The following is a 21,278-nucleotide window of genomic DNA, read 5'->3' as shown; positions in this document are numbered from 1 at the left end:
TCCTACTGAAATTAAATTTCCAACCTTTTCAGGAATGAATCTAACATCTCTCAACTTTAAGACATATCCTGAGTCTAACTTAAGAGTGATGTCTCCAATCCCTACAACCTTATAGGCTATATTACTACAAACTATGTCATGACCACCCATGGATTCGTGCATATTTTCAAACCAATGTCTTTGGGATGTGACATGGAATGATGCACCTGAGTTAAGAATCCATTCTTGCCCATGTGCCCTAAGAGTAGCATTAATTTCAACAGTGTTAGAATCTAGAAGCATGTAAACTTCACTAGGATCATATGAGGTTACTGCATTTTCTTCTTCTTGATCTTTTAATTTTTCTTTTTGCTTACCTTTCTCAGCATAACAGTGTTTAATGTAATATTCAGTTTTCCCACAACCAAAACACTTACCCTTACCCTTACCTTTGGCCTTAGACTTAGACCTACTTCTACCTTTCTTCTTACCACATCCCTCATGTCCTTTAGATTGAGATTTAACTCTCATCAAATGGACCTCTCCATGCCTTTTCTCACTTTTTAACTCCATATCTTTTCTCCTAAGGGAATCTATGACTATTTCGGGTGTTAAGGTATCCCTATCATACTTAATGGCATTTTTAACTTCCTTATATGCATATGGAATTGCATTTAAAAGAATTATTGCTTTGTATTCTTCGATTACCTTTTCACCAAAATTAGTTATATCTTACACCAACTTATTGAAGATATCTAGGTTATCATCTAGATCCCTAGAAGAGTCTATTTTAAAACTAAAGAAGCTTTCAAGTAAGAAAAGTTTGTTGGGTGTGGATTTTTCACATAGAGTTTTTTCAATTTTTCCCATAACTCTTTTGTAGAATCAAGTTTTCCTACCTTCGTTAAAATAGAATCAGAAATATGTAAAATAATAGAGGTATAAGCCAATTCGTCAGCCTCAGTTTTTTGTTCAACAGTATATGATTCAAGGTATTTTCCATCTAAAGCTTTAGAAACTTTCTGTTGTACCAAAATTCCCCTCATTTTTTGTTGTCAAATTGAGAAATCCCCATTCCCATTGAAAACCCCCAATTCAAAGTGAAATGCAGACATATTCACATAGAGATATGCTTAACACACACAAACAGAATAATTTGACAGAATTTTAGGGTTTTAATTTCAACCTAACAGATAGGATTAACTAAGGCAAATTTCACACACAGCACAATAACAATGATTTTCTAAACAAGACTTAACTGTACCAAACAAGTTATGCTAGCACAAGAAAATCACAAATTTAAAACCATAGAGGTTACCAGCACAGATTTGAGATCTGTGAGTGATGCAAGCTCGGATCTGGAACAGAAGAGGGGGAACCCCGACCTCCATACACTACCTCACGTGCTGCTACCTGCAAGCTCACGCGTTATTGGCTGGCAAGTGAATGACCAGCCACATGCTACTCGGAAGGCGACCCGCAACTCGCTGGATTCGGATCTAGGGTCCTTTCGACCCAACTCATAACCTGCAAGGAACAATAGAACCGAGATCAGATCTGATATGGAATGAACTCACCGTGAAATCGGATATGAAAATGATGGGGCTTTTCAGATCTGATTTGAACAAAGCACTACCCAGGAGCCAAACAAGGCTCTGATACCATTTGTTGCGAAAAATCTCTACAAATTAGAAAGAGGTTAGTGCAATAAATCGAATCAAATATAGAACAAATCAAGAACGTAAGAAAACAGAATGAATATTCCCTGTTTAAACTATTCAAGGCTCAGATCTGAAAGACCAGTCACCACTTTTGGTAACACCAAGAAATAGGAACCACAAGCCACAAACTAAGCTCTCAAATCGTAAACCCAGAAAAGCCCCAAACACCTTGTAACACCCGGTGTAACCGGTGTTAAGAGAATAGGAAAGGAAGTAAGTATACTTCCAAAAATGCCCTTGAGGAAGTGATGATCCTTGAGATTGAGAATGCCCATGAGAAGGGTATTTCGGTAATTTGGATAGAGAAATCCAATAAAGGGTATTTTGATAAATTAAAAATAATTCCTATGTGGAATTAGGTGTATAAGTGAATAAAAATCCCAATATGGTATTTATGAGGAAATATGTGGGATTAATAAATTCACAAATAGTAGTTAGGAATTTTGGAGAGATGCCATGAAGGAAATTAATTTTGGAAATAGGGAAAATGGTGGATAATAAATTATTTGAGGAGAATAATTAAATTTTCCCTAAGTTAGTGAATTAATGTGGTAATGCCACATGGAGGACCAAGATAAAGAATTGGAAGCCAAGTTTGTGTCTTAGAGTGACACTTGGCATAATCTTGGAAATTTAAGAGAAATTATATATGTGGATTTATGAGTTGGAGAAGGAATTAATTAAATGCAAAAGAAATATTAAATGGTCTTTCAAGCATTTAATAAGAGGCATGATTATATGGATTAAAGAAAATCCAAAAAGAAAATGGTAAATGGTCACCATTAATGCCTTGGAAAATATGAGAGTTATTTAAATACATAAGAAAGTATTTATGTCTCTCAAATGTGATGTTGGAAATTAGTCCCATTAATTTAAATGGGAAAGAAAAGAATTATGTCTCTCAAGTGTGATGGATGTGAAATTAGTCCCATTAATTTAAATGGGAAAGAAATGGAAATTAGTCACTCATTTATGAGTGAAAATGGGAGGATTTATTTAAATGGGAAATAAATATAAATTCAATGGATGAGATGTATTCTTGAATTAGAGAATAAATCCTATGGTGGGGATTTAAAGAGAAGAAATGGCATGGATTGCCATCCTAATAAAAGTGTGCTTTCTTTCAATGGTAGAGATGAAGTCTTGTAAAGGCAAAGGAAATCCAATGGATGAGAGTAACCAAGAAAAGTGCACATGGATTGTGCTTCTTGTGTTTTCTTCAAGAGAGAAGCCTTATTTATTAAAATGGATGGTTGAGATCAAGTCTCCCATAAGCACATGGATTGTGCTTTAAATGGATGGTGAAGATCCATTCTTGAAATTTGAAAATGGTAGTATAAAAGGGCAAGTGTGGGAGACTTGTCTCTCTTTTGGCCATTTGAAGAAATGAAGAAGGAAGGAAAGAAAGAAAGAGAAAGAAGTCTTCCATGGAGGGAAGAGTGAAGAAAGAGAGAAGATAAGGAAGAAATCAAGTAAGTATACTTTCTTCTCTTCATTTTTGGTATGCTTGTATACAAAAATTTAGTGGCTTGTTGAAATGCCATTTTAGATGGGAGCAAATGAAGAGGGAAGCTCTCTTGAGAAGAAGAAACAAAGTTTCAAGGAGAAGATTGTTAAGGTAAGGGATGGCCCCAAGTGGTGGAGGCCTTGCATTGCATTGTAAGTAGGTTGCATAAATCTTTATGTATCTTTTTGCATGCTTTATTTGTTCATGAGACCTATGGCCATGGGGGTGGGAAAGAAGTGGTAGGTTGATGCCTCAAACCATGTTGGGTTGTGAGGATGAAATGACCTAACCATATTTGCATGCATTTGTTATTACATAGACTTGTTATGCTTGTATTTACTTTGCATATGCACCCTTACTGAGCTTTTGAGCTCATGAGGTTTTATCCTCCCCTTGTAGGTTGTTCTTATGCCAAAGAAGAAAAGGGAATGTGTTGGAAGCTTGTGGTTGAAGCTCATGGTGTATCATTTTATTTTTGTTGTAAAGCTAAGGTTATGGCTTGAGAAGCCTAGGTTTGTGGTGTTCAATTTGTGGTTTAATGGCTTAGGGAAGCCTATTATTGGAAAGTGCTTCATGTGATGTATGTTAAGGGTTGCAAGGGCTTGTGAAGGCCTAGAACCATGAATGTAATTTATTTTGGAATAAATTGTGAGTTTGGAGAAAAGAATTTTTGTTGTAAAAATAGGCTTGGAAATTGGAAATGTGGAAATTTTCAATGCATTTTTTTGGAGTGAAATTTCTGGAAAATTTGGGGTTTTATAGCCCAAAGAAAAGAAAAAAAAAAGGAAGAGAAAATGAGGGAACCAGCAGCTGGAAGCTGCTGGAAGTCAGTAGCAGCAGGCTGTTGCCTGCGCGCGGGCTGCTGTGGCCGCGCGCGCAAGCAGGCGGCCGCGCGCGGGCGGCCGTGCCAGCGCGCGGGCAAGGGCGGGCGGGCGCGGGCGGCCGCGCGGCATGCGCGGCCAGCCCGCGCCCAGCGGGGCCCCGGGCGTGCCAGTGGGCCCCGCCGGCCAATTTTTTTAAAAAAATTGGAATTTTGGGAAAATTGGGGCATTTCTAAATCGATTTTGGGTCCCGGAGGAATTTTCAAATCTAATGGATTTTCGGGCATTTTTGGAGAAAACATCAGAAATTTGGAAAATTGAAAATGATGAGTTTTTCCTCCAAAATTGGTGATCCATCAATGGATTTGTTTAAATGGTGATTTTTTTTTTTTGGAGCCCGGTAAAAAAAAATTCTTCGATGAAAAAGAATTAACGAGAAAATAGCGATTGGGCGCCTGAAGGAGATTTTCCTTATAGCCAATGCAGTGTAGCTAAAGCCCAATTCCGCTAGCGAATCCTGGGATTCAGCGAAGGGAAGGACGAGCCTAGATCCCACCTAGGGCGTTTCGTCTTGAAACACGATCCACCCTTCGCCTAAGGCCGGGCAGGTGGACAATTCGGGTGATTGTTCACGAGTAACACCCGTAAGTGGGAGCGGGGCGTTACACACCTCTCGACCAAAACACCAAAGAAACCCTCTCTCACCCAAACGATCACAGCCACACAAAGTAGGTTACCACAGAAGGTAGATCGATCACAAAGACAGTGGGTTCAAAGCACAAATCCAAGAGAAAGAGCTTACCCGAAAAAAGAACCCAGATCTGAATATGTAAAGGTTTCCAACGACATTAGAGGGATCGCCTTTCTCACACAAGGAAAGGCGGCTGAATACATGGAAGGAAGGATCATCCACAGAAGGCAAGAAGGCCCCCATCACAATCGAATGAACAAGGAAAGAAAGATAGAAATATCGGCCAAGGAAAGGGAATATGAGAGAGAGAAGGAAAAACTAGGGTTCGGCCATGAGAGAAGAATACGCCAAACAAAGGGCAAAAAGTGCCCTTTTATATGAAGGCTAATGGGCTAAGCTAAGTGGGCTTCCCCCATTTGAGCAAATGGGTCAAGGCCCATTTCTACTCTAAAATGGGGAGTGGGCTTGTGGCCCGACTTCTAAAATGGGCTGCCTAAAAGTGGTGACGGTCTTGTGTTCTTCAATCCCGGGCCGAAACCTATGAAGTTATCCCACCCGAAAAATCATCATAGCCTCGGGCCTTATTAGGGAACAAAAAACAACAAATGCCTTTATTTTTTACATTTTCTAAGCGACAATATTATGAGGTTACATGGTTGTGGTTGGAGGTCTAGTATTGCTACAAATTTGATGTCTTAGTTGGACTGTTTGTCTTTTGGATCAATTTTTTGGAGATTTGCTTACTATGGAGCAAGATTATATATATATATATTAGTTCTGCTTGTATTGGTCTTAGTTGGTAGCCAGTAATGTTTGTTAGCATAATTAGTAATAAGGGTAGTTTAGTGTTTTGCTTATTGTTATATATATATTCTATCTCTGTGTGTTCTATTCTTTTAACCCTAATTTTGTGGCTCAATAATAGTTTTCTTCCTCTTCCTCTTGTTCTCATTCTTCTCTTTGTTTCATTTACACGTTGGAATTACTTTGGTTTAGATTATTTACATGGTATCAGAGCAAACTTTTGTTTGCGGTGTTGGATTTGAACCCTACCCATATGTATTTGCACGCTATGCATAAGGGAGGGTGTTGAAGTTGTATTAGTCCTATATCACTAAATTATTGGATTGCTATGTTATTTAAATGTGGTATTGGCACCCTCTTCCTAATAAATAGCTTTTATATGTTGACGACATGATTATCACTGGTGATGATAGTGATAGGATTGCTAATTTGAAGTATGAATTGGCTTGTCATTTTGAAATGAAGGACTTGGGTCATTTATCTTATTTTTTGGGGAGCGAAGTTATTTCTTCTCCTAAAGGTTATCTTTTTTCTCAATCTAAGTATGCTATTAATGTTATTAAGCATGTTTGTCTTACTGATAGAAAAACTGCTAACACTTCTCTTAGGGCCAATGCTCAATATTCACCTTCTGACGGTGTACTCTTGACAGATCCCACTTTGTATCGCACTATTGTTGGATGTCTGGTTTATCTCACCATTACACGTCTTGATATTGCTTATGTTGTTTGCATTGTTAGTCAATTTGTTTCCACTCCTACTACAATTCACTAGACAATTGTTGTCCGTATTTTGCATCATCTTCGCGGTACTTGCTTTAAGAGTCTTTTATTTCCATCAATCTCCATTTTAAAGCTTTGTGCATAATGTAATGTTGAGTAGGCCAGTAACTCCACTAATCATAAGTTCACTACTAGCTTTTGTATATTTTTGGGTGATTCTCTTATGTCTTGGAAAAGTAAGAAACAAACTGTTGTTTCCAATTCTTCTACTAAGGTTGAGTATCATGCTATGGCATCTATTACCACTGAGATTGTGTGGTTGGGTTGGTTACTCACATACATGGGTGTTCCTCTTTTCTCTCTAACTCCTATGTATTGTGACAATAAAAGTGCTATTTAAATCTCTCACAACTCTGTGTTCCATGAGCACATAAATCATATTGAGATTGATTGTCATCTTATTCGCCACCATCTACAGCATGGCACTATTTCCTTACCCTTTGTGTTTTCATCGTTGCAGCTTGTTGACTTCTTTACGAAGTCACATTCGATTCATCATTTTCGTTTCTTGTTTAACAAACTCTCGTTGCTTCTTGCTATAACATTGTGAGCTTGAGAAGGAATACTAGCATAAGTAATACTTTGTAATAAGGTAGTTTAGTCTTTTGCTTATTGTTATATATATTCTCTCTCTTTATGTTATATTCTTTTAACCCTAATTTTGTGGTTAAATAATAGTTTTCTTCCTTTTCCTCTTGTTCTTCTTTTTCTCTTTGTTTTATTTGCATGTTGGAATTACTTTGATTTAGATTCTTTATAATGTTTTCTTAGGTGGTTTACTATTGTTTGAACTCATAAATTTTTCATTTTGACTTCAATTATCCTAGATTTTGTTAATACACTTTGATGTAAGGATATATTTTTGCATTTCCTTGGTTTTAAGGTAAATAGGTATTGGTTAGTTGTGGCTAGGATTTTAGAGCAACAAGCTTTGGTGCAAGCATGGTTGAGCAGTTCTGCGATTATTTTCTTCCATTTTGGTGTCTATTTTATCACTTTTATGTACACGTGTTAAATAACGTTATCCTATTCTTGAGTTGGTTATGTATGATGTAATTTCCGACCTTTGGCAAGTTAAGTTAGCTTGTATATTGATTAAATCTGCAAAGGAAAAGTTTTTTAAGTCAACGAGAGGTAAAAGACTTGCAATATAAAGTTGATGAAAAATGAGGTTTTTTTTTTTATTTGATAGATAGAAAGATGCAATTTTGGTCAACAAAAAACTTAAAGGGACCGACAAGATGTACAAGTCTGATAATCAAATCGGACTTCATCCGAATCATCAGGCTTCATCAATCATAAAGTCTGACCAGACTTCATTTAGAGGTGGCAGTAGCAAATTAGGTGAGGGCATTTTTGTATTTTGATGCCTTCAGTCATCTTCTCGAAAATTCAATTATTTATACAAATAGCATTTTTCAACTTAAAGAATATTGATGGTGAAAGATTTGTTAATTGGTGCCACGTCAAATAATCATGTCTTTTTTTAGAAAAAGAAAAACAAAAATCTTCATTTATCTATTCTACTAAATGTCTTGCAATACATTTGTGCGTCGCACAGGCGGATGACGCTTTGGTTATGTTTTAATTGAATAAGTGCTAATATATGTAGATGCATATTGTTGGTCCCTTAAGGTATGGTCACTCAAGAAGGGGGTGAATTGAGTGTTTAAATTTTTTTTTCTTTTAATAAATATTATTAATTAATATTTTTCTCTAAGAATATAAATAAATTATTTTCTTTTAATTAAATTCTTGTTATTTAATTTTAAACAAATTAAGATTTTATAACTATGTATATATAAGTTTGAGATTAATAAATTGCAACTCACAAGATATAGCAAGAATAAATAAATAAGATACAAGACAATTTATAGTGGTTCGATGTCTCCACACACACCTACTCCACTCTCCCAATGTCTCAACCACCCTTAAGGTTTCACTAATCTCACCAAGGTTTTCACACTAGCTTACTTTAAAAACTAGATACACTCCTAGATTACAATGGGTTTTATAAAAACTACCAATACCAAGATTTTCTCCCTAACTTACCTTGCAAACTAGATTTACCTAGATTTTAACGGTTTTAGAAAATCTATATAATCCACAATAATAATTAAAATGTTACAAATAACTTGTCCACACTTGGACACAAATAAGAAATTAAGAACAAATTATACAAGGTAATAATATTTAAATAAATAAATAAACGGTGACCTCAGTTTGAATGGAGAAGATCGAATTTGGCTTTGCCATCTCTTTTTCTCCTCTTGCCTTGTGGCTCTTCGGTAGATGAACAATGAATCTTTGAGAGTCTTGAAATGTTTGGAAATTAACTTGAGAGCTTTGGGGAGCTTTGAATATGCAATATGTGCAATGGATACTCAAAAAATTAGTTTGGGGGTATTTACAAGTATTTTGGCCACTAAAGAAATGGTTAATATGAAATTTAAAATTCAAAAAATATTTAAACTTTCTCAAACAATAAGAAAACACATCTCACCTTTAATTCAAAATAAATTTACTTTTTGCATGAAAAATCAAGATTTGAAAATTCAAATATAAACTTTTGAGACATAAATAATTAAAACAAGAAAACATGTCTAAAAGTAATCTCCTTTAATTCAAAATAAATTTACTTTTTGCATGAGTAAAAGAAAATATGTCTAAAATCAATTCTCTTTAATTCAAAATAAATTTACTTTTTGTATGAGAAAGAGAAAACATATCTAAAAATAATTCTCCTTTAATTCAAAATAAATATAATTTTTGCATAAATAATAAAAGCATTTATCAATAAATAAAAATTCAAACATAAACTTTTGAGACATAAATAATCAAAAGAAGGAAACATGTTTAAAGACAATCCACTTTTAATTCAAAATAAATTTATTTTTTATATGAGAAAGAAATATATTTATATGATAAAAATATTTTTGTTAATCATCAAAACTTAATTAATATGAACAAGTTAGCCCAACACATATATAATTATATATTTATATATATTAAAATTATTATTTATACTCTTTAGACTACACAATACAGTTAAAATGATAAAAATACTGCTCACTCAAGGCGGTGATGCAAATGACTAAAATACTCCTTAGCCAAGGTGGTGAGGCGATGATACGCAAAGAATATTTTACTTATTTGCGCACGTGTATAATTTAAAATATAACTCTTAATGTACAAGTAGCATGATCATTTTTTCCTTGTCCTTGTCAAACAGTTTGACTTAGCTCTCTCTAACACATTTTACACCTCTAATTTCAGTTAATAATTTTTTCTACCTTAATAAAGTTTTATTTAGTAATTGCATAAAAATATTAACAACATGGAGATTTAACATATTGCGAGTAAGATTTTAGGCTTGTTTTGTATTATTGTTGTTATGATTTTGGATCGAAAATAAACCATAAATAAGTCATCAACCATGTACACGAACACAAAATTTAACATAGAAAAATCAAATTAGAAAAAATCGTAGGTAGAAAGAATAAATTATCACAAATCTAATATTAGTATTACAAAAATGATATTGTTATAACTAATTTTGGAGTATTAGATACATATTTATAGACCTAAAATCATCTATAGATATACACAAAAAAATATATCCTGATTGGAAAATAATTCAAGATGATTTTTCTCCAAATAAGATGAGAAAATTTTCACTCAAAATCAAATTTGATAATATCTTAATCACAGTAAAATTTGAATTCCTAATCACAATCAAATTAGGAATCTAAATCACAGACAAATTTGAATTCCGATTCACAATTATAATAATTGTGTTATAGTTGTTATATTATTTTTTATTGTGTTGTCTTGTGAAAGTAATATTAATAAAACAAAAATAATATTATATCGAAAAAATATGTAATAAAATAGTATTTGATGATAACTTAATATGGTATTGTTGCGGAAAATCTCTACAAAACAAATGGGTTAGTGCAATAACATCGAACCAGATTTAATCAAACGTAAAGAACAATACACAAAGTACCGATAACAGCAACAAGAAGATGAACATGAAGTAAAAAACTCCCTGTTTAAATACATTCAAGGCTCAGATTTGAAAGAACCATTCACCACTTTTGATAACGCCACCGAATAAAAATCAAAAGCCACAAATGAAGCCCTCAAACTGTAAGCCCCCAACACCTCTCGGCCGAACTCAACAAAACCCTCTCTCACCCAAGCGATCAAAACCACTCACAGTAGGTTACCAGAACAGGTAAATTGGTCACAAAGACGAAGGGTAGAAAGTACAAATCCAAAAGAAAAGAGCTTACCTAGAATGGATGATCAAAACCCTCTAAATAGGGCATGCGCATCGATAACAAATTGGCCAAGATCAACAAGGAAAGATGCGGCCTCTCAACATGAAAAGAGGCATCAGACTGAGATGGAAATGGAGCCATGGAAGATCATCCACGAAAGGAAACCACGAATGAAGCAATTGGCCAAGCAAAGAGCCACAACTGAGAAAGAGGCTAGGGTTTGGCCGAGAAAGAATGGAACACCAAGAGAAGGTCGCACAGAAAGGCCTTTTATATGTGGACTTTAGGGCCTAAAATAGTGGGCTTCTCCCACTTCAGCAAATGGGCCAAGGCCCATTTCTCCTCCAAAAGTGGGAATAAGACTTGTGGCCTGACTTCTAAAATGGGCTGCTTAAAAGTGGTGACGGACTTGAGTTCTTCAATCCCGGGTCGAAACCTATGAAGATAAAATCCACCCAAAAAAATTGTCATCGCCTTATACCTCATTAGGAAACACAAAACCCATAAGTATTATGCTTATTAAGTTAAAAATAAATAATAAGTATTTGATTAATATTTTTAATTAAAATGATTAGAAAAGATATTGTAATATTAAATAATTATTTCGTAAAGTAACATAATTATAAAAAGAGAATGGATATAAAAAAAATAAATAAGCTATTAATGATTGTGAGTCCCGTTAAAAATTATTTGTGTTTTTTATTAACATTTTGAGCTGCTATTTTTTTAAGTAAAAAAAACAAGTATATTTGCACAATATCTTATCAAATGATATTAATTTAAAAAAATTAATAGAATTTTTTCTTTTTATGATCCAGGTGTTTGGGCTTTGCTCACTGTTCGGCTAATTTTATCCCGCAAGTGAACGGATCGTGACAAGTAATATAGTGATGAATAGAGTGTTGTACCCACGAGGACTAACTTTTGACGTTTACTCTAACTGAATTAACCTTAACCTAACACACACATTAACGAAGAATTCAATTGTAATGAAAACTAATTTATGAATAAAAGATGCAAACAAAATAATTCCTTTGATTTAAAACTCACAAGACTAAGGCACTAGGGTTTGTGAATCCACCGTCGACCTCTATGATTCAATTATTCATTACTCGGGTGTTGCTATTCCTTATCTTAGGTTGAAAATCGATAATCCAATTACAACCAAAAGCCTCTCTCGATGGTCATTTAGTTCTATGTATATATATGAGATTAACTATCTCTAGTCAACCTTCGAACATATAAACATGCATTCAATCACGAAGATCATCACAAAAAGATTTCATAGGGCATAACGGTATCTCTACCTATTATAGGACCCTACGTTGTTAGCTACCATGTCTAATCCATATTGAATCTCTCGAAAGCAATACAAATCACAAATATGTTTTAATGGTGATCAAGCATCAAAACAACATTATAAACATAACAAACAATCAACCCGGATAGATAAGAAAATAGCAAACCAAATAACTTTAAATCAAACCATTAGAAGTCGAGGTTTCATCATTCACCCTAGCTATAAACACTTAGCTATGCATGCTCTCAATCAAAAGAAATGAAAAGAGTTGGAATCCATAGCAAAGAGTTGAGAAAGAAAAGAAAAATACAACCCAAGAGTAGTCTTCAATCTTCCATCCACTTCTCTTCTCTCCCCCAAAAGATCCCAAATCTTCCAAGAATAAATCTTTATATAGTCCTCTTTAGGTTATCAAAGTCCTGTACCTTAAAGAAGTCTATTTCTCTTTCATTTGGATTGAAACGGACTTAAAACGATTTTTTCCCGAAACTTTGAACCCTACCGCGGTCCTACCGCGGTATGCTTGTTGCTGTAGACCCGTGAGCTCTAGAAACTAATTCCTAAAGCGGTCCTACAACGGTATGCATTCCGCTGTAGGACCGTGAGCTCCAGAAAGCAATTCCTAAAGTGGTCCTACAACGGTATGCATTCCGCTGTAGGACCGTGAGCTTCAGAAACTAAACCTTATAGCGGTCCTACAGCGGTATGCATTCCGCTGTAAGACCGCTAGCCTTCTTCTTTAGCCTCTTGCTTTATCATTTTCAACTTCTTGCTCTCGATACTCTTTTGCTTTCTTTTAATTTGATACCCGACCATGCCTCCAAGCTTTATTTCACTTCCATAATGCACCAAAATCACTCTTTTTGCTCCATGTCCGCTTTAACACATGCTCCACATCTACATAACCATATATAGAACCAAATCAAGTAGAAATCATGCTCATTGAATGTATAAATGCTAAGTTTATAGACCAAAATAAGTGTATAAAAGACACTTATCACTCACCTACTTCTAGAAGAGGTTGACATTTCCCCTGGTTCGTCCTCCGAGTAAATTGGATGCAATCGTAAGTTTATACACTCTCAAACAAACACGTAGTCAATTTTCATTAAACAAAATATTTTTATCTTCATCAAGAATTGATCTCTCATTACTTTAAAAAAAAATTAAAAATTTTATTACTTGCATCATGCCTCGGGAATAATAGAAAACTACTTTACCTAATACCAAACAAGCGCTATAATGCTGTCAAATTTGAAATGACGGTTCTTTGAATCTGTTCTTTGAACTGGTAGCCACGTGCTGTCCACATGCGTAGCTTAGGGCAATTAAAGCACGCGTTGGATGCGGACGCCGCGCGATCAGCTATTTAATTAAAATTAATTACAGATAATGTGTATGTATGGATGATGATCATATATTTCAAATTAAATTTATTTATTTATAAAAAATAAATAATAAAGAAGATGTGAAAATATAATTGGATAAAATAAATAATAAATATTACTCATTTTCTTCGCTTGTTATTTAATTAATTATGCTACTTTAACGGAACAGTATGGAGAACAAGAGCTGCATGGCATGGGCCCAATGGATGTCCATGGCTGAGCAAACATATGCTGGGTTGGCAAGAAACACCACCGCCTTTAATCAAATTTTAATTTGTTGTATTTGGGTCGCCATGTCCATAACTTTTTTTCAAATAATAAAATATTATACTATGCTACCTAATATCATGGTTGAGTGAACCCTCAGCATACTTCAAGTTGCCGACTGCATGCGATTTGAGTGTTGGATATATTAAAATTGTGTGTTTAAATTTTAGATAATATGATAAATATGACTTTACTATACAAGAAGTCATAGTTAGAGATCTTTGATCCGATTTTACCTAGTCCAATCTAATTGCCCGATTTGAGTCGGTGTTCATAAATTATAGGAGAAAAGGTGACGGTCTCTGTTGAAGATTTATATACGAAGATTTCTTTCGATTCTTACGTTACAATATATATATATATATATATCATGGTTGAGTGATCAAAAGTTTTGGGCTCCTTGAAGATCTATTAGAACATTATATTATGCTACCCAATATTATATTATATTTTCTAGGTAATTTCTTGTGTTCGGGCTTTTTTTATACTTTTTATTACTTTAAATTGATTTAATTGAGACTCATTGAGGATCCATTAACATTTGTAATTGCCAGCTCAAATAGTGAGTTTGTGGGCACACAAAAAAAAATAAAAAAAATGTGAGTTTGTAAATAGTGGCTGAAATTTATTTACTTATACCATAAACCTGTAAATAACCAGAAAACCTATTTGGGAGTGTTTATAGAAGGGCTCTCGATTAATGCTAAAATTAAAAAAATATTTTATGAAATTGAATTGAAAAGAATAAAGGATCATGCCAGTTAGGTCTTTTTGCCTTATGGTAGTTGTTCTTATAAGGGCGACATGCCCTACTGGGTATACACGTTAGGGTCGGTCCAGGTATTTGGGACGCGATGTACGGATTGAGTGGAGATATGGTTTGCTTTACCAGATTTGATGGACACACACACACACATATATATATTGATTTATTTTATGCTTGAGATATTTAGTTTTATTTTTATCCATCTTTTAGCGCAATGATCAAAATCTTGCAAGTGTTAAAGCTAATTCGACTTTCAAAGGTGCCTTATAACACTATATTGATGGAGTTTTGACTTCTCAACGTATACTTTAATTAAGCAACAAATTAGGTGGCCTTAGCATCTGTGTGATTAGCGAGGAAATGTTAAGATGCCTTTTGGTTAATGGGTGGGCATGTTAATGGATGCAAATTATAAATAGAAAATGTTATTTGTAAATTTAATTTTGAGAGGTTCGTGTATGAATGTATTGTATTATGTGTTATATTAATATAAATATATTATACATCAATACAGAATGTCATATTGAGTGTCCAAATAACATCTTGTTATAAATTATATCCTCATCACTTTAATTCTCATGCTATTTACTACTTTTGAGTGATTTCTTGATATAATTAATATCGAGTTTAGATGAAGGGACTATTGATCTTATTAATAAAGTTCCAACAATAAATGAGGTTATAAATTATATCCTCATCACTTTAATTCTCATGCTATTTACTACTTTTGAGTGATTTCTTGATATAATTAATATCGAGTTTAGATGAAGGGACTATTGATCTTATTAATAAAGTTCCAACAATAAATGAGGTTAATTAGGGGTAAAATATAGTGTTTAATTTTCAATCTCTTTAGGTTTATTATAAAGTGACATTACTAGACAAGAAAATATGTATTATTGAATTTTTATTAAAAATTTAATATAATTTAAATAATATTTGTAACATTTTTAGAATTATAGGTTACTTTCATAGGTATTGTCTTGTGTCTTATTAGTTGTTTTTATTTAGGTAAATTGCATGAAAACTTTATGTTGTTTGGACCATTTGTATGGACACCCTTATACTTTAAAAATGATGCTATAGGTCCATGTGATTTAAATTTTTTGCCTAAACACCATCTTGTTTACTAATACTATCAATTAAACTAACTTTAACTAAAAATGAAAGACCAAAAAATATAAAAAGCAAGAAACAACATTCCTATTAGGTTAGAACTAGGTTGTAGTCTTCAATGGGTCCACCAACAATAGGCTTCATCGATGATGGGCTTCAATCAATGAAACCAACAGACAACTAGAAGAGAGAAAAAAAAATCGATAAGAAAGAGAAAAAAGGAAGAAAAAAAAAGAAATTAGTGTGTACTAACAATGAAATGATGAAGAAGACAAAAAATCAATGAAGAAAAATAGAAACTAACCGTTCGATCGATCGACAAAAACATGGACTCGATGGAGGTTTCTAGTGATGGAAAAAGCAAAGAATCAAACAATCGATGCAGTGAGACTTCTTCATTAATTTTTATTGACAATTGTTTCTTATTTATTTATTTTTTTGACTAATTTCACTCTATTTTTTTCTCGGTGCCAACACTAGTGATGAGTTCTTGAAAAAATCTATCGTCGATTAACAATAATTTTTTTTTATTTTAGTTTAATTTATCTTAATTAACATTTGATTAGCTTAATTAGGGGCTTAAGTAATTATGTTAGTAACAAAAAGCACATTTGGGAAAAAAAAACCAAACCACAGGAATCTCAAGAACTATTTTTAAAATATAACAAGTCTCTATGCAAATAATCAAAATTACAGGGGTCTGGATGCAATTTTATCCCTTTCCTTTATAATGCATGATCAAGCATATTATATGAAAATGTTTGGGTAAATTACACTCAAACCCATGTGGCTTGAGCCATTTAAAAACACGTCTTCCATGATTTAAAAATGTTATTAAAGGATCTTATGGTATACCTTTTTTTTTTTTTTTGGCTTAAATAACTTAGAGACATTTTAAAATTGCTATAGTTTAAAAATATCTTTATGAATTTATTTTTTATTTGAATATCTCATCTATAAATATTTTTAAATTGATAAAAGTGGTGTTTGAACCAAAAAAAAAAAAAATTATAAAGACCTCTATAAACATTTTTAAACCATAAAAAATCTCTTTGTGACTAACTTAAATCAAAGGAGTATGATTGCAACTTATCCAAAATTATTTATAATATTTTTTTAAAAATTCCTTAAGATTAGTATTCTTACGTGGTCTTTCGTTACTCATGTCCTCAATTTCAACAAAGAAAATAAATCGTAGGCGGGTCTTTGACTTTTGTGTAGATCGAGTATCGAACTCATAACCTACTGATACTAAACCTAACGTATCATTTGCCCGCCACTTAACTTATATCATGGGACTTAAAATCTTCTTACTCTTTATATATATATATATACCAAACGTATCACATCTTTAAGTTATATTTATTTTATGGATAATAATGTACTAATTATAAATTTCTTTGTCCCCTTGTATGTAAACCCTAGCCCTAAGACAATCAATATATCCCATGTTTTACTCTTTTTTTTTTTATATATCACCATCAGTTAGATCAGTTAAGGTCTGTTTTATTATTCTCGTGATAAATTATGTATCATCCATACACGTTAGCAGCACCTATACTAAAATCTCTTGATTATATTATATTAATGGTTGCACAATGTCTGGAGTGGTGTGCTAATATATGGTAGGGTACTGGCAGTCTTCATTCTAAAATTTTGAGATTTTTTAAAAAAATAAAATAAAATGGGGGTTCGATCATTCAGTCTAACTAATTCGAACGAATTTTGTGTAAATCAACTACATATATCAGATGTATCGGGTAAGACTTGAAAATTTATTTATTTTAAAAAGTAAATAAATAATTTGATTATTAAAATGTTGAGGGATTATTGATTTCACACATCAAGTTTCAGAATCGTCTATATTTTGAGTGATATATATGTTGTTAGTTTGTAGTATATTTTAATTGGATGCAGTTTCCCAAACTGTCCTACATTGAGATTCTTGTTGGCTCTACTTTGTGCAAGTTTAGGCTTTCAATTATATCATCATTCTGAAAACATTATATTGAACCAATCTTCCTGCATTTCAACTAGGGAGCAGCCATATATTCCCCCATCTTCTGTTAATGATGTTTCTATATATAAAAGAATTTTATTAAAATAATAACGTTTTTATTATATATTATAAACGATTTTGGTATATAGGTATTTTTCCTTAAAAACTTAAAGGTTCTTTCGCAAGATTCGTCCACGAAAGGTGAGTCAGGACCAAAGATCAAGTTGAAAGATGTAGTCGATGGATAATAGGTGAATATTCTTGTACTACGTTTTGTTGGTCTTGAGAGACGAACAAGGTCTAGATTAACTGAAAAATAATATTACATTTGTCATTTGTGTCGGCCAAATTCAATAGTAGAGGCAAATGTGTAATTTTATTGTGTTGGCTAACACATTCAACTAATACAATCGACACATGTATCAGTATCCTTAATACATTTTATTATTAGCTAACACATGAATTTATATACAAAATCATCATTATCCTTTTAACATGGGGTAATCTATGGGTTTGGGTAAATTCAAGAATCGAACAATGTAATGTAATTGGTTTGATTTTTTTAGTAGATCGATTCGGTTCGAAGTCCGGGCATTCATATCCATGGACTCAACCTAAACGTGTAATATATATAAATAAATTAAAAATATATATTGTAAATACATAAATATTCAATGTTATTTGGAATATTTTGTTAATTTCTCAATTGTTTGTTGCGATTTACTTGCCACTGTTTAAACTAAATTGCCACTGTTTAGCATTGAATTCAAACTAACCAAATGAATGGTTACCTCTACTCTCTAACAAACCCAATAAAAATGTACAAAATTAATATAATAGAAATAGAGTTATGGAGTTGTAAGTTGTAACCACCCAAAAGTAGTAGTTTGGTGAAGTCACCATTTCAGGTTGGACATATAGATTTCAAGTTGAAGTACTAGTGCATTTATGGGTTGGTTAGGTGGCTTTTATGGACAAAAAGGGGTGGTTAAATTACACTAACCACTCCTAAGATTTTACAAAATTATAGAATCTCCTCATTAGTTTGAGAAATTGTAAAAGTATTCCTGCATTATTAAAAATCAAGATAAAATGATTACTTTATTTCTATAGTTTTTTCACCCATCTCTCTTTCTTTTCAAAGGGAAAAATAAAAAGAAAAGAAAAGAAAAATACTAATACGTACTAACAAGGCTGAACCTTAACTATATCTGGTATTAGTATGTTTATTAATACTAACAAGGGTGATGTAATTATGGACTATTGATGATGGTTGTTCAGTTTTAATGAACAAATATAAAAAAAAAATGGCAACAGTTTGATTAAAAAATAATAAAAATATAAATTTTCTCTATGGAGGCAGCAGGCTGGCAAGCATGTCTAAATATATATGCATGCATGTCTCTGAATGAGATGGTTTTGGGCCCTGAATCAGGTACGCCTCACATGGGCTGTTCCCCTTTCAAGGCACCAACGGCCATGATCAAACCCCACCAAATCACCAAGGAATGACAGCCCTACGATCTGCCCAATATCCAAGCTGAGATTGCCGGCCTGCCTGTTAGTGGTGGTTTAGGTGTCCACTGCGGCCCAAGCCTCTGCCCCCTTCTCATGTGACCGACCACCTATCCCTCTTTGACCTGGCATTGCTCCTCCCATGTCCTGGCTCTCTTCCTAATTTTATTTTTTTTAGAAGTATGTTATCAAAATAATATAATAATAATAATAATTTATATATAACAACGTGACACATTAGTTCAATATAAGTTCATGTGAAAAATTAAAGTGAATGAAACGAATGAAATTAGAAAAAGTCAAAATAAGATTAAGAAACTTTCGAACTAAATGTTAATTTTCAAAAGGACATAAATAAAAGAAGCATTAACACTTCTTAATTCTACAATATAAGTTTTTAAAGGGTATTCGTATCTTTTTAAATGCATTTATAAGTAACACTTTATATTTATTTTTTTTATAACCTATCTTACAGTATATCACCCTAAAAAGGCGAAGGCTTGCTAACATTGGCAAAATGACTCATTATTATTATTATTTGATAGGAGTATTTATTTTTTATATATAAAAATTATAAAATTGATTAAAAGACAGGCAGGCAGGAAGGCAGACAGGCATATGAGTTTGAAGTTGACAAAGACTATAAATATGTGACCTCTTCATGAACTATTACACAACAAAACCATCAACGAATAGCAACGCATTAATTACTCAACACCCCCAATCTCCGAAAATGGTGACAGAAGGTCTTGGGCTGGAAATCACAGAGCTCCGACTTGGTCTTCCCGGCGGCGAGAACAAAAACGAGAAGAAGAGGGGATTTTCCCACATAGTGGGCGACGAGAAGAATTCAGCCACCGGAGACGACCGGAAACAGGAGCGGAAGAGTCAGGTAGTCGGGTGGCCGCCGGTTTGTTCCTACAGAAGGAAGAGTGGGGCCGGAACGGCCAAAGCATACGTTAAAGTGAGCATGGACGGCGCTCCCTTCCTGAGGAAAATTGATCTCAGTTGTCACAAAGGGTACGGCGATCTCGCCGGCGCTCTGGAGAAGCTCTTCGCGTGCGCAGGAGATGAATACCTTCCCATTTATGAAGACAAAGATGGCGATTGGATGCTCGTGGGAGATGTTCCATGGGAGTAAGCACTCTCTCTCTCTCTCTCTCTCAATTTTGTTTGAATTAAGAATCTCCATTCTTAGTTGACTAGGTTGATAGGGTTACCAAATTAGGTTTGCTGATATATCATTTTTCATGAATTAATATACATTACTTAGATAATGATACATCGATATTTTTATCAAAATAAGAGATCCAATGAGTTTGTCCATACATAACAATGTATTTTTTCTTTTTTACAAAAATTCCTAATAATGTGTCTTTTTTATCCATGCAAGTATCAAATGTTTAGACGAGGCAGCCGACATTTTATTTCGTCAAAATATCATTATTCATATATATTATTATTTTTATTCCACTCTCTTCCAATATATGTATATATATGAAGAGGCTAATGTGTGTGTGTGTATATATTGATGAATTAATGAAATGACGATGATGATTTGAAGGATGTTTGCTGAATCATGCAAGAGACTGAGGATGAAGAAGGGGGAAGAAGAGAAGGGAGGTGAAGGAGTGGTGCAAGCAAAGATCTTTCTGGAGGGAGCCTCAAATGATGGATGAACCTAATTATTAAATAGAATTAATTAATATTGCTTTGTGGAAGTTAATGATGGAGGATTAATTGTATCAGACATCTATGTTTTCTATAGCTCAGTCGACCTTTGTTCTTGGTTATTTGTTTGATTCGTACGTAGGTACGTGTTGTTTGTTTCTGCTATATTAATTAGAAGCATTTGTAGCATATAATTCCCCGTATTCCCTAATGTTAGTGATTAATTCGAGTTTTGTCACCACTAATTTCCCATGACATTTTTAATTATATTTATTTCAGTCTTTTTAATGTATGGATGCCCTTAATTAAAACTCCCAGGTTATTATGATTAATTTTTAAAAAATAATTTTATATTATATTTTATCTTTTTTTGGGGCTTAGTTGCATATATAATGCTCTAGCTTTCTTTTTCTACTTCACAACATAAAAATAGTTTATGTCGCCAATAAGCACTTTTTAAACCTATAATATATAGAAGGGCATTTATTAGAATACACTCTTTAAGTTTCTGTCCATAACCAAACAACCTCTTAGTTTTAAAATTGACTTTGATATAACATTGAAACACTATAAAATTCAAATTCGAAAGTTTTAGTTAAATTTAATTTCATTTGTGGCTCATGTTAACGTTTCTATTACTTCATTAATTGTGTGTATTTATGGGA

The 21,278-nt window shown here is 33.2% G+C and overlaps 1 protein-coding gene across 1 annotated transcript; it reads left to right on the top strand.

Annotated features, from left to right (window-relative positions):
- Positions 1-19,627: 19,627 nt before the first annotated feature.
- On the top strand, positions 19,628-20,879 carry LOC127790498 (auxin-induced protein AUX22-like). Its single transcript, XM_052320041.1, has 2 exons — positions 19,628-20,079; positions 20,507-20,879. Exons 1-2 carry the CDS (start codon positions 19,676-19,678, stop codon positions 20,619-20,621), a joined length of 519 nt encoding a protein of 172 aa, XP_052176001.1. The 5' UTR covers positions 19,628-19,675; the 3' UTR covers positions 20,622-20,879.
- The last annotated feature ends 399 nt before the right edge of the window (positions 20,880-21,278 follow it).

Source organism: Diospyros lotus, chromosome 14 (assembly GCF_014633365.1).
Source record: "Diospyros lotus cultivar Yz01 chromosome 14, ASM1463336v1, whole genome shotgun sequence".
NCBI classification, from domain to species: domain Eukaryota; kingdom Viridiplantae; phylum Streptophyta; class Magnoliopsida; order Ericales; family Ebenaceae; genus Diospyros; species Diospyros lotus.
The sequence above is the reverse complement of the archived record's forward strand: the minus strand, read 5'-3'. Positions and strand labels throughout refer to the sequence as shown.